The sequence below is a fragment of the Thamnophis sirtalis genome, unplaced genomic scaffold (genome assembly GCF_051295495.1).
Source record: "Thamnophis sirtalis isolate CommonGarterSnake01/CBP01778 unplaced genomic scaffold, rThaSir2_p1.2 scaffold_6, whole genome shotgun sequence".
NCBI classification, from domain to species: Eukaryota; Metazoa; Chordata; class Lepidosauria; order Squamata; family Natricidae; genus Thamnophis; species Thamnophis sirtalis.
Genome location: NW_028261386.1, coordinates 43,760,980 through 43,779,449, shown reverse-complemented (window position 1 = coordinate 43,779,449; position 18,470 = coordinate 43,760,980). Strand labels below are relative to the sequence as shown.

The 18,470-nt window shown below is 42.6% G+C and overlaps 1 protein-coding gene and 1 long non-coding RNA gene across 2 annotated transcripts; both read right to left on the bottom strand.

The window, feature by feature from the left end:
- Window positions 1-4,227: 4,227 nt before the first annotated feature.
- Window positions 4,228-6,105, bottom strand: TBCC (tubulin folding cofactor C). Its single transcript, XM_014056100.2, has one exon. The coding sequence runs from the start codon at window positions 5,648-5,650 to the stop codon at window positions 4,598-4,600; it is 1,053 nt and encodes a 350-aa protein (XP_013911575.1). The 5' UTR covers window positions 5,651-6,105; the 3' UTR covers window positions 4,228-4,597.
- Window positions 6,106-15,116: 9,011 nt separating this feature from the next.
- LOC106541069 (uncharacterized) lies at window positions 15,117-18,370 on the bottom strand. Its single transcript, XR_015696946.1, has 2 exons — window positions 18,273-18,370; window positions 15,117-15,821 (listed from the first exon to the last, which is right to left on the bottom strand). It is a non-coding gene; the product is annotated as an uncharacterized LOC106541069 (long non-coding RNA).
- Between the last annotated feature and the right edge of the window lie 100 nt (window positions 18,371-18,470).

Sequence of the window (18,470 nt, the reverse complement as noted above, 5' to 3'; positions counted from 1 at the left end):
CCTATCCTATCCTATCCTATCCTATCCTATCCTATCCTATCCTATCTCCTTCTCTCCCTCAGACTTGTCCCACAGAATCCTCTTCTCTCCTATCCCCTTCTCTCCCTCAGCCTTGCCCTACAGAAACCTGTCCTATCCTATCCCCTTCTCCCTCAGGCTTGCCCCATAGAAACCTATCCCATCCCCCTTCTCTCCCTCAGACTTGCCCCACAGAAGCCTCTCCTCTCCTATCCCCCCTTCTCTCTCAGGCTTGTCCCACAGAAGCCTCCCCTATCCTATCCCCTTCTCTCCCTCAGCCTTGCCCCACAGAAGCCTCTTCTCTCCTATCCCCCTTCTCTCTCAGGCTTGCCCCACAGAAGCCTCCCCTATCCTATCCCCTTCTCTCCCTCAGCCTTGCCCCACAGAAACCAAACTTCTTCTCTGCCCCAGGCTCCTCTCCAAACTCCCAGCCAGCAGGCCAGAGGAGTCACACGCTGGCCACACCCAAGTGGCAGTTTGAACAGAAATCTTTTCAGGTGGGGAGGAGGAGTAGAACTCCTTAGCATCAGAGTGTGTTAATAATAATATAACAAATACTAATGATACGGTCATTTTGAAAAACCCTTTCTAAGCGAGCACCTAAAAGCCAAGAGTGACATACTTGGCACATTTCAAGTTCGTAGGCTTTACGGTTCTGGAGTTTTTATGATCCGGCATGAGTGATTTTCGCTTTTATATATATAGATTAGTATTAGGGACATGCTTGGTTCATTTTTACTGAAATTGTAAAAAATCTATTGTATCTTCCATAAGCTTGTTCATCTTGTCCTTATTTTTGCAATAATGAACCAGTTATCACCAAGCTACTTAAAATCTTTGCAATATATCCAAGTATACTTAACATCAACAAAATTAAAGGGAAGATGAAAATCTCACTTTAAACAACAAATACCTAATCTTTATGAAATGAGTTACTGAAAAATGAAGCTTGCATTATTTGATCTGAATCCCCACGGAAAGATGATAAAAATATAAGCTAAGAAGAATAGGTACACATCACCAAAAGGTAACACCTAATATTGATGGGCTAGGCACTTTATACAACCAAGTATTGTACTGTTAAATAGTGTGTACAAAATTAAAGAAAACGAGATGTGACACATACATTTTTCTCAGGTAATATTGCAATTGCAGCGTTTCATCTTAAAAATGCAAAGAAATTGGAGCAGAAACCTGATTATGTTGCAAAGCAACCCATATTGATAGACTTCAATGATAAGATGTCATGGTCGTTGATGAAATATCATAGAGTAGATCTAGGTTTGTTTTTTCTTCTTCTGTTCAACCGTATCCAATTTTTGGACACTGCCTAGACCTGTGATGGCGAACCTATGGCACATGTGCCACAGATGGCACAGAGAGGCCCCTCTACCGGCACGCAAGCTGTTGCCCCAGCTGAGCTTCAACGCGCATGTGCGTGCGCCTCCTGCTGGTCAACTGATTTTTGGGTCTCTGCAGAACATGCTGTTTAATCAATTAAAACACTATACAAGACATCGAGAATATCCCTATATACATTCAACAAGAACAGGAAATGCCTCACAGGAGCAGATAGAGATAAATCCTAGAGAGGTAGAAAATGGATCACTGAACAATGGAGATGAATGCTAGGGAGGAATAAAGCTGCACACAAGGCTGACAAAACACTTGTAACAGTGTGCGCATGCACAGGGGCGGGGGGACCGCAGGGGGGAGGAGTTCCCCCCGAGTCCCATTTTTGGTCCGTTATTGCTGTAAATAGTCCTAAATGTGAGCTGGTTACCAAGCACTCAACATGCAATCAAGTGAGTGGAAGAATGCAGTCATCAGAACTTAAAAATGGGGTTGCAAATAGTATTGGGGAGATACATCATAACTCTGAATGGGTTGCCAGATGAGAGGTCACTGAGGACTACCTGTATTTAATTACGTTTTGCAAAATATAACTTTTCTTTTAAAAGGCTTTAGCAGCCAGGCTTTGTTCATCAAAAGTTAATCAACTCAACCTATAAGGACAGAGGTATGAGGTTCCTATCTCCCCAGAGAAGTTTGTAGTTTTCCTTTAATAAAATCACAATGGGATATTTTTTAAAAATCACTGAAAATTGATTATTTTTGGAACACAAGTAATGGGAAGCTTAATTGAAGTCCTCAGCTTACAATTGGCCATTTAAGAACTGTTCAGTTACAATAGCCATGTAAAACATTTCTGGGTGTCATGAAATGTTACTCTGTGCGGGGGGGGGCTCCAGTTCACATGACCGCATTTTAGGAGTTTGGCACCCTGTTCACATTTATGAGTTGCCAAGTACCCTGTGACCATGCAATTGCCATTTAAGATTTCTGCGAACAAAGGAGACAACGGATTTAGACTTGTTTCTCCAGAGTACAGACGAGTTTCCTCTCTGCTCTGTGCAAGGAGGGGAATCTGCTCCTGTGTTAAATAAGAAGACTTCACATCTAACAAAACATTAACACAGCTGATATTCTAAAAGGCTTTGAGCAGATGCCAGCTTGACTAGCATTTTCTCCTTGGAGAGGAGGACATTAGTGAAAGAAATAGATTCTGGAGGAGAAAACACTAAAGGCTCCAAGTTTCAGCATTCTGAAATACTGAAGTTCACCCTTTCAGAATGCTGGATTTGCATTTTCTTTTCTGAAGCAGAAAATGCTAGCGAATGTCATTATTCTTGTGATGGTTTGGAGAAGAAGCCTTCTGAACCATCACGAAAATGAAACTCATGTGCAGGATGGGCTGAAGTAATGGAAAGGTAAGTGGACCTGTAAGGTAGGGTAGGGATAAGGTCTGTGTGCCAGTGGCCTAGCTGGCCAATGCCTCCCAATCCTAGGCAGGTTTCCACATGCTGGTGGGCCCTGGGCCTCCCAGTGTTGCCCCCACCCTGAGCACCCCCACACAATTGTTTAATGAGTGCCATGGGAAGAACTTGGATTGTGGTAGCTGAGTAAGATAGTCACAGGGGCATTTTGCTTAATGACAGCAATCACATACAACCAAAATTCTGGGCACAACTGTAGTTCTAAGTTGAGGACTACCTCTGTAACTTCAAGACATTATCAGTTACCCTTTTTACTAGACACAAAAATGCAGACAACTAATATTCTATAGTACAGCAACTGAATTTTAATCTATTAAGTAACATATTCAACACTTCTTTCCAAATGGTCAAACCGTAAGACTCTTGTGGCTATTTTCATGAATACGGAGACAGATAAAAACAATCTCTGAAGCAGCCATACAAAGCTTGCCAACGATACAGTAGCTTTGGTATTTCAAAGCCAAGGGTTTTATATGAGCTCCTGTGCAATGTTCAGCACTTCTTGCAGAAGCTTTGAACAGTTCTATCTTTAGAATACTTTGCAGATTCTATATATTTTGATTTACTTTAATCTAATATTAAGAAAAGATCATGGATGCAGTAACAAAATTGATAATAACACTCCAAATAATTGAGAAATTTTCAATCAAGGTATTGTAAAAAATAAAGTGGAAATAAAACAAAAATCTTAAAATGTTCAGATTGTGAAATATTTTTGAAATGTACATAAAGTTATAAAAAATGTTAATTATATTATTGTGAAAATAAATATTTTATACAAAATGTAGCAGAAAGGTATAATGCAAACTTTACTTTACCCTTTTGTAGTTTATTAATTTCAGAGGGACACTTAAGCACCTACTAAACTTTCTGCCACTTAAAGTGTTTATCTATGGTAAGATAATTTCTACGGCCTGTATATTTTTGGGGTGTGTCCTTTTAGATATGTTATCTTTAGAATTTTTACAGGCACACAAAACTAAAAGCACATACCCTTTGGGATCCAAAATTAAGCATTTTTGAAAACTGTACAACCTGCATGATGTTTTGTCAAAGTGAATTAATGCTAACTGGCATAGTTTCTGAATAACCTTGAAAATGCTTTGCAAATTTTGTAGAATTGTCTGGCTTGGTACTAGTAGATGAAGATGTGTCCCAGAAAGAACTTGCTTCCAATACGAAGCATAATTTTAACAAATGAAAATGATAAAAGTAGTTCTGAAACCACGCATCTCTAAATTATTTCTTCTGTCAAAAAAAGCTAGTCCTTTTACCATTCCTAACCTTGAATACCTCATATCACTCTTCAAGAAGACTATGTTTTAAATCCACATATATCATAAACACATCTCAGATAAAAATAGCCAATGTGTAAATTAATAGCAATTTTATTCAGCATTTAAGTGAGCAAGTTACTAACTGGGTAACATTTTAGAAGAAGTTAAAATCTTCAGCCCCAGAAGTTTTCTTCCTAAGAGGACAAAAACATAATCTTACAGGTACATTTGCAAATCTGTAGAACCTCAGCATACACAACACTAAACTTTAGTACCAGGACACAGAATCAGATAGCAGGTAAACAGTGAAGGCTATCAGGACAAGTGTTTTGGCAACCCAATCAAAGAGATTCCAAACGTAATTCAGGACTATTTACTGCAGCTTTAGTTCTGCCTTTCGAAAAGTCTCTCCCCTTTTTCAATACGGCTGTTTTGGAAGTCCTCTACAAATGCAAGGCTGTTAACTCAATTCCAATCCGTGATCCGCTCCTTTTCGGGGATCACACACCAATTCGGGGAGGCCTGATTCTTGGCCAGCCAATTAAAGTCGTCCACCTGGTCCCAGTTGTTCTTGCTTCGGTCAAGCCCAGCGGTTTTGAAATCGGCATCCATGCCCGGGTAATCCCACGAGTATGGGGCGAAGCGCACGGCGCTGCAGTCTTCCAGCATCGCTCGGCTAGTCACTTGCACGTAGAAGCTCGTCTCCGTAGCGCGGTGGGTCCGGAGCTGCTGGCAGGCGAGGGCCACGAGGCAACCGCTGCACCCATCCACTCGCGCCGAGGTGGAGACGGGTCCGCACAGGATGGTGCAGTCATGACAGTCGAGCACCAGCAGCGTGTTGGGGTTGCCGCGTAACAGCACCCGGCAGCGCCTGAGGTGGGACAGCACCACGTCCTGCTGCAGGAGGTCGGTCGGGCCGAGCTCCAGGGTTCGCCCCTCGGCCCGGCTGAAGCCGCAACTGGGGTCCAGCGGCGCGGAGGTCGCCGCTTCCTTCTGGTCTTTGGCGGAGCTTTCCGGTGGAGGATGCTGAGCGGGCGGCTTGGACGGAGCGAAGGGCGTGTCTTTTTTGAGGGCTTTGGTGAAGGCGAAGCGTTTCTTCGGCTTCAACTGGAGGCGCCTCTCCGACAGCGCGCCCTGTAGCTTGCTCAGCGCCGCCTGGGCCTGCCGCACCTCATACGGAGCTAAGAAGCGCACCGAATCCGTCAGCAGCCGCTGCAGATCCTGCAGCCGCCGAGCCGCCTCGGATACGGATTCGGCATCCGCTTCGGCATCCTGAGCCGGCTCCGACCACAGCAGCGCTTCGATGGCCTCCCGCTCGCGGGCAAAGGAGGCGGTGAAAAAATCGCTCTGCTCTTCCAACACCGACTGCGCGTCCCGTTCTCGCCGCCTCTTCTCCGCCTCCTCTCGCCGTTCCGCTTCTCGCTGATGCAGCCAGTCGGGAACCAGGGCGGAGAGGCCGGCAGCGGGCGGTACCCGCTCCCCCTCCACCGGCGCCGCGCCTTCCGAAAAGGCCTCCATCTTTCTCTCTCTCTCTGCAGCGGCTTCAATTACCTCGTAGTAAGACGGAAACGGATTGGCTCCTTCCGTGACCGCCGCCCAGGATTTGTGAAGTGACCTTCCCAGAGGACGTGGGCGTGTCTTCTCCACCTTTTAAAGGGCCCCGGATGGTAGTAATTCAAAGGCTGGCGAGAAAAATGCGTAAAGCGGGGCCTGTTTTCCTTTAAGAGGGAATATTAATAACCATGACAGCAACCAACCGCGTTTTAGGTGAAAGGTAGCGCGGTCGTTTGAACTCAGTTCTCGTCCAAATAGCTAACGATTCCGTCTTCTTACTGACATGCAGAGAACGATTTTTCTGATATAAATGGTAAAACAGGAGTTTAGGTAGTAAAGTAGTCTTCTACTTATGACCACAACTGAGCCCAACATTTCTGTTGAGACATTTGTTAAGTGCATTTTGCCCCATTTTACAACCTTTCTTGCCACAGTTAAGTGAATCATTGCAGTTTTTAAGGTAGTAACCCAGTTGTTAAATCTGACTTCCCCACTGATTTTGCTTGTCAGGTCACAAAAGATGATCACATGATCTTGGGGCATAGCAATGGTCATAAACATGAGTCAGTTGTTAACCGTCCAAATTTGGCTCTTGTGACCATGGGGATGCTGCAAAGGTCATTAACTGTGAAATATTGTCATAAGTCACTTTTTTCAGTGGCATTGTACCTTTGAACGGTTATTAAATGAACTGTTGTAACTCGAGGTCTACCTATACATGTCTATCACATTCTCAATAAAGGTAGAGATAGCATCCATGAATGGGTTAACAGGGTCCTTACTCTGATTCAACTGAGTCTGATTATTAATTAATTATCGGTCTATATAACCCGCCTTCTGAGTGTCCTCACCCAGCTTTCCGACTCAGTCCACTCTGGGACGGTCGTGTTATCCACTACTGAATTCCTCTCTTGATGACTACCTTTGAATCTACTGAAATCGAATTCTGTGAGTTCTGGAGACTGCTATTCATATTAAGTGTCTCTGATTGTCTTCCACTGGCTGCTGGGCATTGCGCCACAGTCCCTGCCTCTGCCTCTGTCAGGACTTTCATCTTGCCACTTGTGGCTGTCAACGTCTGAGGTAAAATTAATTAAGGACTTGAGCCTATTCTGCAGCTCTGGCTGTGACGCTTCATGCTAACGATCCGTTGGGACTGCTTGTCAATTTGGCTGCAGGACTCTTTGTGGAGGCGATCACTGACAGCCGGCTGTGATGTGGCTCGCCCGACCTCTGCTCGGCGTGGTGCTCCGCTACGGGTTCCGAAGCTGCACGGACAGTTACCTGGGCTGTGCGAGCTGCTTGAGGGGCGGCTAAGGGAGATCTTGCCAGACGGTCGCGGCCAGTGCATTTGAAGCCCAGACTGTTTAGAAAAAGTGCGAATGGAGGCGTGGGTGCCATTTTGAAAGTGGGTGGAGCCTCCTTCATGGGTGCCATTTTATTAGCGCTTCTGACAGCCAGAGGAGACGGCGGACAGCAGCATCATGGAGATAGCAGCTGAGGCCCACAGGAGCATGGCAGAGCCCGACCAGGGACTCTCCTTGGCAGGTCAGGCATCTGGCCCCTAGATTGTGACCCCTGAGCAGAATGCCCTGGGGAAAAAGGCCAGTGGTAAGGCTGCCTCCTCCTCTACACACAAGGGCTCTAAGTCCAAGAAATCCACCATCAAGGATAAACACCAGGAGAAGCAAGGGCATTTACCTAGGCTTTACCCCCTCCCGCCTCAACCGTTTGCTGCCATTACAATTGGACATCATCCAGGGACCTTTCAGCCCAATGCTGCCTATCAACACATCGGGTCTGTGGGGGGATGTATCCCCTCGACCGCTAAGTAGAGCCCCTGAAGCTACCTTTACCCCAACTGCATCTGGGCTTCAGCAAGAGGGACATTTAGTGACCTGGCCAAATTTACCTCCAATGGTCATGGTACCACCTTCAGTGGGCATCCAGGACTTTTTGGCAGAGGCCATCCGCCAGGGATTGCAGCCGGTCTCCAACAGAAGGCTCAGTCAGCACCAGCCACCGCGACTCGTATGGCTGCCCATCCTGCACAGGAGGGGGTTGATCACCTTTCTCCAGTGGAGTCACAGCATGGGGCCATAGAGAGGGGATGCCATTTCAGGGTACTCCACAGGGTCACTATCATCACGTATGCCAGCCTTTATGGCTGGGGTGCACACATGGGCATCACATGACACAGGGTCAGTGGAGTCAAGAGGAGGCGGAGATGAGCATAAACTGGTTAGAACTATGGGCTATCAGATTGGCGTTATTGAAGTTCCAACACTTCATTGAGGGTCAGCACGTACTAATCCTAACAGATAACATAATTGCCAAGGCCCATGTTAACAGGCAGGGGGGTACTAGGTCTCGGGACCTAATGATAGAGGCTAACACACTAGGCTCCTGAGTGGAGGACTACCTACACTTCATCAGGGTGGAGCACATATTGGGGAGGCTGTACGAGCGGATTGGCTCAGTAGGTCAAGAATTGACCAGGCCAAATGGCAATTACACCCTTCTCTTTTTCAGGAGATTGTACAGTGGGTCAGGGACCTGTTGGTAGACCTGTTTGCCTCCCAGCACAACGCCCAACTTCCCAGGTTCTTTTCGAGATTCCACACATCTGGAGTGGAGGGTGTGGATGCGCTTTGCTGCCCTGGCCCAGGGATTTCCTATATGCCGTCCCCCCGGTGCCTTTACTACCCAGGGTGATCCGCAAGATTTATCAGTACAGGAACGGAGCTCATATTTCTGGCACCATACTGGCCGCGGCGACAGTGGTTTGCCGACCTTCAGCCACTATTGGCGGAGAGACCTTGGAGGATTCCAGCAGACAAGATTGCACTTCATCAGGAGTCACTGGAGCCGCAGTGGCTTCAGTTGACTGCCTGGAGATTGAGCAGCATGCTCTCCAGAGGGGTGACTTCTCAGATAGGGTCATAGGTACCATCCAGGTGTCCAAGAGGCCTTCGACTTTGCACATTTACAACCTGGAAGGCATATTGTGCTTGGTGTCGCTCCAGACACATCATTCTGGTTGAGTTTTCCATCTCCCAAACCCTGGAGTTTTTACTGGATGGTCTCAAGAAAGGGTTGTCTCCCAACACTATCAGAAGACAAGTTGCGGCTCTTAGCACGATACTTACCTGGGGAGAGGGACAGCCGATCTGTGGCCTCCGGTAGTACATCGTTACCCTGCCTGGGATCTCCCCAAGGTGTTTGAAGGCGCTTACCGAGCCTCCCTTTGAACTTTTGCAGGAGGTTCCCATATGAATACGTACCTGGAAAGTCACATTCCTGGTAGCAATAACATCTGCTAGAAGAATATCGGAATTACACACCCTTTCAGTGCATGAGGATTTATGCAGGTTTTACCCTGACCGTGGTACTAAGGCTAGACCCCTCTTTTGTGGGGTCTGGTTCCATAGGGCTCAGGAGGTTATTCTTCCCAATTTCTGCCCTTCCCCAGTTCGCCAGCTGGAACAATGGTGGCACACATTTGATGTGCACCAAGCACTTGATATGAACATTTAACACATAACGACCTTCCGCCGCTCAGATGCGCTGTTTATTTCCTTCCTGGACGCCTCGTTGGGCCAAAAGGTATCGGTGGCTACCATAGAACAGTGGGTGCGTAAATGTATCACAGCAGCATACGAGGCACGCCATGAGTCGATACCGGGTGTTATTGTCCACTCTACTAGGAGTGCGGCCACCACCATGGCGTGGGCCACTCACCCTGGACAAAATATGTAGAGCTGCAGCTTGGGCCTCTCCTTTGCCATTTATTAGGAATTATAAATTGGACAAATTTGCATTGAGGTTGAGGTTTGTTTTATTTATATGCCGACCTATTCCCAAAAGGGACTCAGGGCGGTGAACAACTCAAGCGGGAAAGGGAACACACAAATACAAGACAAGCATTTAAGATAGCCAACAACCACACCTGTTGAGAGGGGAAGGGAGCTCATCAACCCCAGGCCTGCCGACACAGCCAGGTTTTAACGGCTTTTCGGAAGGCCAGGGGAGAGGTGAGGGTCCGAATCTCCGCAGGGAGTTCGTTCCAAAGGGCCGGAGCTGCAACAGAGAAGGCCCTCCCCCGGGTCGTAGCCAGATGGCATTGGCTGGTAGACGGAACCCGGAGGAGGCCGACCCTGTGCGATCTAATGGGTCTTTGGGAGGTAATTGGCAGCAGGCGGTCTCTCAAGTACCCAGGTCCAATACCATGAAGGGCTTTATAAGTGATAACTAGCACCTTGAAGCGCATCCGGAGACCGACTGGAAGCCAGTGCAGCTTGCGGAGGATAGGTGTAATGTGGGTGTATCGAGGTACACCCACAATCGCTCGCACGGCTGCATTCTGGACAAGTTGAAGTCTCCGAATGCTCTTCAAGGGCTGCCCCATGTAGAGCGCATTGCATTGGCTGATGCCGCATTCAGGCACAGGGTTTTACAGGCTGTTATTCTCAAGGTTTCATTTCGGAACAGTGCACAGCCCACCCTTGAATTAGCCAGGCTTGGGTATGTCCCATTCATGGATGCTATCTCCACCCTTATTGAGAAAGGGCGTTGGTACCTACCTGATACGTCTCTTTTAATAAGGTGGAGATAGCATCAGTCCCACCCTTGTAGAACTGTTCCTTCTGGTTCTGGTTGTCACGTTTTTTCTGAATGACGATTGGGAGAGTTTAAATATTTTCTGGTTATGTATTATTATATTCCAATAAATTTTGTTTGGAAAACACGTTGAGTCTGTATTTATTTTCTTTGCCAGACAGCTGGGTGGGGACACTCACAAGGCAGGTTATATAGGTCAATAATTAATTAATAATCAGACTCAGTCCAATCAGAGTAAGGACTGTGTTAACCCATTCATGGATGCTATCTCCACCTTATTAGGTAGGTACCAACGCCCTTTCTCATCAGGTTCCATTTTTTGGGTAAGTAACATGCGAATTGCGGAAAAGAAGATAGATACAGCAAGGCAAAAATATTCAAGGCAGCACTTCCAAGAAAGAACCTAGAAGTGTAATTTCCACCACCAATATTTACTATACTTTCTCTCCATACCTTTCTATCTTGACAAACAATCCTTGCTTTCACCACATTTACACACTAACATAAATTTTCCACTTTTTCTTTTTGAGAACAGTATGAACTTGGAAAAAATATATGTCATTTTCATCCAAGTTTTCTTGGGCTTTTAGAATTGGAGAAAGATGCGGACTTGGAATACTGTTGGATTCAATCAACAATATGTGAAAATTGTTCTGGAAAAGCTTGGGTAATTGTTTCCAGTCATTGTAGAATTCTGATCTACCATAAAATTTTAATGTAACGTTTTGCTTATTCTTTCCATACTGGCTTTGCTAGCCTAAAAAATGCTGCATGTTTGATATAGAAATTATATTGCCACCCAATTCTTGCATGTAAAAGATAGGCTCAGATTTTTGGGGTTAATGTGAAATATTTTTGCTATTTTATATTTAATTTATAAATTTATATTTATGCAGGTATATTACTGGTTGTCTATCCCTGGATTATTTAAACAAGGTCTTCTTATTAAAATTGGAGGAAGATGTGCTTCAGTCCCTGGTGGCAAAGTGCGATATAAATATCATAAATAGAAATTAAATAAAAATGTTAACTACCGTAGTTTTCGGATTATAAGCAGCATCTTTTTCCCTCAAAAAAGAGGATGAAAATCTGGGTGTGTCTTACACACTGAATACAGAATTTTAGGCCTACTAAAACCTGCCCCCTTTACAAAATGTATGTGCAGAGGGTTTGAGACACTTGTAAAGTACTCCTGAGGGCTGGGGAAGGCAAAAAATAGCAAAACCTGGGCCATTTTGCCCCCATCCCCCACGAGCACTCTACAAGTCTCCCAAAGCCTCTGCATCCCCTCCCCTTTTTTTTTTGCTTGCAGAGGGTTTGGGAGGCCTGCAGAGTGCAAATATTTTTTTAAAAAATTTACCTCTTCAAAATCATGATCTTATACTCCAGTGTGTCTTATAGTCCAAAAAAATAAGGTATTAAGTATTTTGTTTGAATGATCCAAAGAAAGAAGTGAGTGGTTTTCAATTGCTAAAAATACACACACACACAAAACAAAAAGGAGTTGCTTTCTTGTGCTTCAGATGAGCTGCTGAGGATGTTCCAGGCAGATGCCATATTTGAATCACATTTGCCTTTTTATCTACCTGACCTCCTTGTTAAACTGACTTATTGAATCAGCTGCAAGTGGCTGGGTTCAGACAATATGGTTTAATAAGTTACATATATCCAGCTAAGCATTAGTTGCCAAATTAAAGTGTAGATCTTTTTGGTTAAAAAGAGAGAGCAAAAACTGGAGAGCATGCCAATGGTAACAGCTATGCATATCTTTTCCGCCTTCTGAAACTTTAGCCTGCTGCCAGTCACTCAAGCTGATGGTCCCAACTTATCCAGGACTCTCCAAAATAATTGTTTTTAACAGTTTGTAGAAACATAGTACAAATGGGGGAAGAGGGGCTTTTCCAAAGTATAGGCAGTTAGAGAAAATATACCTATAAACTTCCAATTTTTACTTCACAACATTGGAGAATCATAAACAAGTTCCCCCAAAGTATTCAAGATAGGAGAGTAGAAACTAGGCAGAGAAAGTGGTCTGAAATGTTTGTGCTCTGGAGTCAAAACATGTAAGCTTTAATTGTAAAACTAGAATGTTGATTTATAATCAGAAGCTAATAGGAAACCAGTGCAGGGCTAAAGCACAAATGTAATTTACACACATCAGCACACTGCATGAAAAGTTACTCCGACAAATTTTCTTAACAGCAATAGTATTTATTTTCTCCTAACAGATAATGAAAGAATGAGAAAAATAACAAGAGAAGCAAACTTTTTCTAATGAGGTAAGATTTTATAATAATAAAGGAAATAAAATAATCCCAAATGCCTACATTCTTTTAATCCTTTTCTCTTTGAAACTGTTCAATGCATATCTGGAAACTGCATTCTGTTCTTACTAATATAAAATAAAGAGAAGTCCTTTGGGTTTGCCAATTTTTTAAGGTTGGACTTGCTTCATTAATTTCACTATTATGACATGTGTCCACAAGATAATTCCTCATGACCACATAAATCTATGCATCCCTTTCATCCTTGAGTGAGCAAAACAACAATGATGTTATCCATTCAGTTGAGTCCTGCTCTTGGCAATTCTATGGCCAGGTCTCCACAACTTCCAATCTTGCGCTAGCAAAACAATATATCAACATAAATTGCACTGCCCCAGGATTAAGAGAGAGCCAATTTGGGCTAGTGGTTAAGGACCGGGCTAGAAACTGGGAGAGCATGAATTCTAGTCTTCCCTTAGCCATGAAAGACAGTTGGGTGACTCTGGGCCAGTGACTTTCTCAGCCTGACTCATCTTACTGGATTGTTGCTGTAGGGAAAATAGGAGGAAGAAGTAATTTTAGATACGTTTGCCACCTTGAATTATTTATAAAAAAATCAAGGCGGGATATAAACAAACAAGCAAATAAATGAGTCAGAGATTGATGCCAACCCTCATATGTTTCATGAGGGACAGTTTCAAGGCAAGTTTCATGGACTCTCTGACATTTTTCCATCCCTATCCAGCATCATTTTATCTGTAAGCCGCCCTGAGTCTCTCGAGAGTGGGCGGCATACAAACCCTATAAATAAATAAAATAATCATCTATAAATAGAGAAAACACCAGATTATTCTTTCTTTATAATCTTACAGCAACTATGGAGAACTTAGATGCTCCCTTCATCTTTATCTTCCTGGGTATTCAACCCTCTCTTTCTCTCTCTATTGTATATGCCATAAGACTATCAATCTGTATAAAAAACCTAATCTACAGAACTGGCCAGTGATCACATGCACATTACTAGGGACAGGGGTAAAATCCACTTACCTTTGCTACTTGTTCTGTAGCAATGTGAGCATGCGTGCCTCCTGCGCATGCACAGAGCGTAAAAAAGGTAAGGTAAGCGAACAGCGCGGGCGGGGGGATCCACTATGCTACGAGATTTAGATTAGCTAGAAAGCAGGAAATCCTTTCTAGCTAATATAAATCACGTGTCACAGCTGATCGTCGAAAAAAAAAGGTTCACCCGAACCGGTTTCTTTTTTTTTTTAAATTACTGGTTGGGCAAACCAGTTACATTTTTACTACCTGTTTGGGCAAACTGATCCGAACAGGTAGCATTTCACTCCTGGGTAAGGATCATCCTACCAACCCCTCTATTACATTTTCCTCCTAGTAAACAGGAGAGTATTCATTTAATGAACAAACTTCTCAGAACCTTGATAAATAATCTATATGCTATTAAAACGCTCGGTAACCTTTAACTGGTGGAAATGGTGTATCACAAGGCAAAACCTTTTCAGTCAAGATACTTCAAATAAGCTAAGTTACAGAATGTTAGGACCCATTGCTACTGAGGAAAAGAAATTTGGGAAAGTTGTGGCTGCTTTACCACTGCTGGGTTTTTGCTGCTTCAGCCCTGCCACTGCCATGCTGCTGTAGTCACATCATCCTCATTTTCAACATTCCCAAACAACTTTCTGGCCTTTCCTGCAATCTCTTGTTCCCTCCCCCACCAACCAGCAGCTCTCTGCTGGGAAGGGAAGGAAAGATAAAGGGAGAAATGAAAAAAAGAAATGGAAGGAAGAAGGAGAGAAGGTGGAAGAGGAAGGAAGGAAAGGCAGGAGAAGGGAAGGATGAAAGAAAGATGAAAGGAAAAAGGGGAGAAGGGGAAGGGAGGAAAGTGCAGAATAAAGATGGAAATCAAGGAAGATAGGAAGGAACAAAGGAAATGGGGGGGAGGTAGGTAGGAAAGAGGTGGGAGAACCTGAAGAAGCCAAATTTTTCCCCTCTTCGATTTCCACTTTTCACTAGTTACACCAGGGGTGAAATGCTACTGATTCACCCAAACTAGTAGTAAAAAATAGTACCGGTTTGGGCGAACCGGTAGTTTCTATGATCAGCTTTGAGACAATCAGCTGTACCGTGTGATTTGTATTCGCTAGAAAGCAGGAAACCCTGCTTTCTAGTGAACCCAAATTGCGTGGCACAGCTGTTCCCCTCCTTGCTGTTCTACTTACCATTACAGATTCAGAAAAGGCTTCTTAATCCTCCTTTTTCAGCACTGCATAGTAGCTCCTGCGATGCGCATGCACATATGAAGCAAACCGGTAGTGAAGCCAACTGTTAGCAGACTTATTCACCTCTGAGTTACAACAAGAAACAGCACCTCCATGATTTGACATTCCATAGGTTTGGTAATTAACCATAAAATAAAACCATAGGTTTGCCATCACGGCTCTAGGCTGTCTGGGTGAGGAGTTGTTAAATGTTCTACCCAGGACTCATTTTGTCCCAGTTCTAGGAAAACAATCCAGAAATACAGAATTCTACCAATTATGAAATACAACAGAGTATCAAAATAATAATGCAATTTTACATGTAGTTAAAGTTGGTAGAGTAATAAAAAAAGACAACTGAAAACACAGAATTTGAAAATCAATATAGTCAGTTCAACTATTGTAAACTACTGTGATTACTTATTACCTCTTTGAATATATTCTTGGGATTCAGCACATATCTTTTTTTAAATAGAGGCAGATTATCTGGGTATTCTGTTTGGATATCCATAAGCAAGGCCTCCCCCCACCCCGAAGATTCACAGAATATGACTCTGCTTTGCTCAAAATAAACTTCCACCTATGACATCTGGGATTCAGCTAATAAATTAGATGTTATCCATTACCAATTGGTTCTTGGTGGAACAAAAGGTCCAATCTGGTTTTCTTCAGTTCTTCCTTTGAATTGCATAGGAGAAACTCTTTTTGGGAAACAAAAGTAGAGGTCAGTTAATAAAGTGCTTTAGGGTACATTGAAGAGCATACCAAAAGCAGAGTTTTGTCACAATTACTCAGATGTCTTGACACCATTCCCACTATTACATCTAAAAGGCCCTATACGTTTTGAAGGTGAAAGGTTAACATGAGAGCAATTATCAGATGCCTTACCCCAGTTGCATATTTCTATGACTGAACTGGTGGATGTAGTTTCAAATAAATCTCAGCAGAGACAGAAATAAATATATCAGTTATCTAAAAGAAATGAAAACACGTCAGCAATCTTAGAGTACACCAAGTTCAGGAATGCTCTGTAAATTATGAAGTACACTTAATTTAAGACCTTAGTTATGATGGTTTATACCTAAAATAAAGAAAACTAAATCTAAAAGCAAAGACTGAAGAACATGCTGTATGTTGTTACTATGTAAGATAATTAAAATATTCTTGATCCTTAACTCAGATGAATATTAAAATGTCTTGACGCTTTGTAGTTTAGCTTGTAATCCTATACACACAATACAACCCAATGACATAAATTCTTGCCTTAAAGTATAACTGAACTCAACAAGGTTTACTTTATATATATACTTATACATATACATATACATACATACATGGAAAGATTACAATAAATTATTTCTCAGCTGTCAGACATCATACATGCACATGTATACAGGTACTTGAAGAAAAGCATAGCTTAAACTTCTTTCTAAAAATAGTGGAAGCAATAGTACCGAGGATGGGGGATTAAAGTTTTCCCAACAGTTATGCAATTAGCAATTTTCCCTTCAAGGAAGTTCATTTTGCTGAATAGCACACAAAAGCAAATAGAGGACAGAATAAAAATAAGATATTGGCAAGGCTTTTCTTACGCTAGTAAACATTCCATAGAAGGATATATTTAAAAGTATGGTTCCTACAGAATATTCTGTTCATAAAGTAACAGAAATGTAATTGTAAATACAGTTCCTTCTATGTTTAACAGTTAAATATATTTAAAACTTAATTTCTGTCTTTTGGGCATATACAGCAAGAGATACCTAAAAAGCACTTAAAAAGTGCTTAAAAGTACTTGTAAGATATTTTTAATTATAGAGTCAAAAGATTGGAGGGATTGAAAGGGATCTTGAAAATCATCTAATTTGACTCCTTCAAACCTGTGCAGGAATTCACTAATACAATATTTCTGACAGATGCTGATATAGCCTCTTTTTAAATACTTCAAATGGAAAGTCTACCAGTCTTGGAACAGTCTTGGTAAACTGCTCTTACTATTAGCAATTTTTCTCCTGATGGCCAAATAAAATTATTTTCTTGTAAAATGTATTTTGTGATCCATCAAGATCCTTTTGGCACATGGCTTTTTTGCTCAATGTTTCTGTTTGACAAGATCCTGCTGAATCTTAATACTTCCTGTAAGCTGGTAGAATTTCATGACATACATCACTGAATGCTTTGCTGAAGTTGGGATCTGTGTCCACATGTCCACACTTCTGTGATCAATTAAACTGGTATTCTCTCAGAAAAGATTAATTTGGATTGCCATTACTTGTTCATCATGGTTCTTGCCAAGCAATGCCTTATTTTCTAAATCCTGGCAAACCGACTACTCAATGATTTGTCTCTTGGTCTGTGTCAACATCAACCTGTCCTGCCTTAATTATTTAGCTCGTGGTTTTCTCCTCTTTTGAAGACAGGAAAACATTAGGTCTACTTCACTACACCTATCCTTTATGATCTTCAAAGGTCATAAGAAAGAGGTCTTGAGATATCTGCAGATTGTTAATGGTAGCTAGTTACTACATCTTATTTGAGTTATTTTGAGTTGCTGTACACACTTGAGTTGTTTCACACATTGTTTTAATAGGTCCATTTCAACACAATTCTTCCTGGTGCGGAAGACAGAACAAAGTAAGATCTGAGCTCTGCTCTTTCCCTTTCATCTTACTATTCTGCCAACCTCTTATCAGCTGGTTCATTCCTTTCTTTTTTCTACTGACAAATTAGCTCTTTTTTTGCAGTTAACTTTCCTTTGCAAGTCTAAATTTCTTTTGCACTTCAGCTTTTACTTTTGTTTCTAAACTGGCCCAAAAGAAACAATGAAGTTTATATCTTTTTTTTAGTATTCTGAAACATTTATGAAGCCCATTAAAATGAACCCATCCATGGTAGTTTTAAATATTTCAGTGCACAATGAAAAAAAAATCTTTAAATCAAAATAATGAATATATTTCTGTTTCTATATTTATCTTTGTATTTGGATAGCATTAACTATAGATACTATTTTGGAGGTCTCGGGGGACCAAAAAGATGCATTATATACTCTAAACTTAAATTTGCTGTCTTGCAACTCTTCTTTTGACAGCATAGTAATAATGAGAAAGAAGTCAGGACCCAATAAAGTTGATAGAACTGCATGGGCAGTTCATTATTTTTTAACCTGTAACATGCAGTTCCGTTTAAATAATCCCAAACCTTTTCCACTTCCTTTGTTTACGTCATTTGAGGGAGGGAAGGAAAGAGGAGAATTTAAGTTAAAGCAATGCTTTTCTTGTTTTCTCAAGAAAAAAATAATAATGCAGCAACGGACCAGAGGGGTTAGTAAATCGTAACGTTGGTCCATTAGAGGAGGACACTTAGTCATTTTCCCGATTAACTAAAAGTAAAGTTTTTGCTTTCCTGCGAAGGATCAAGAGATTATACCTTTGAAGCTTCAAACTCAGCTTCTTTTTTTCAAAGCAAACCCAATCTTTCGAAAGTGTCTTCTTCGCCCAGCGTAAAGGCAGGCAGGCAGGCAGGCAGGCAGCAGCAGCGAGCGATAGTTCAGTACCGCCGCTCCTAATAATGTATGTGAATGCGGTAGCGGCGTCCCCGCAGCCTCTGAGCCTCTCTCCTCGCCTT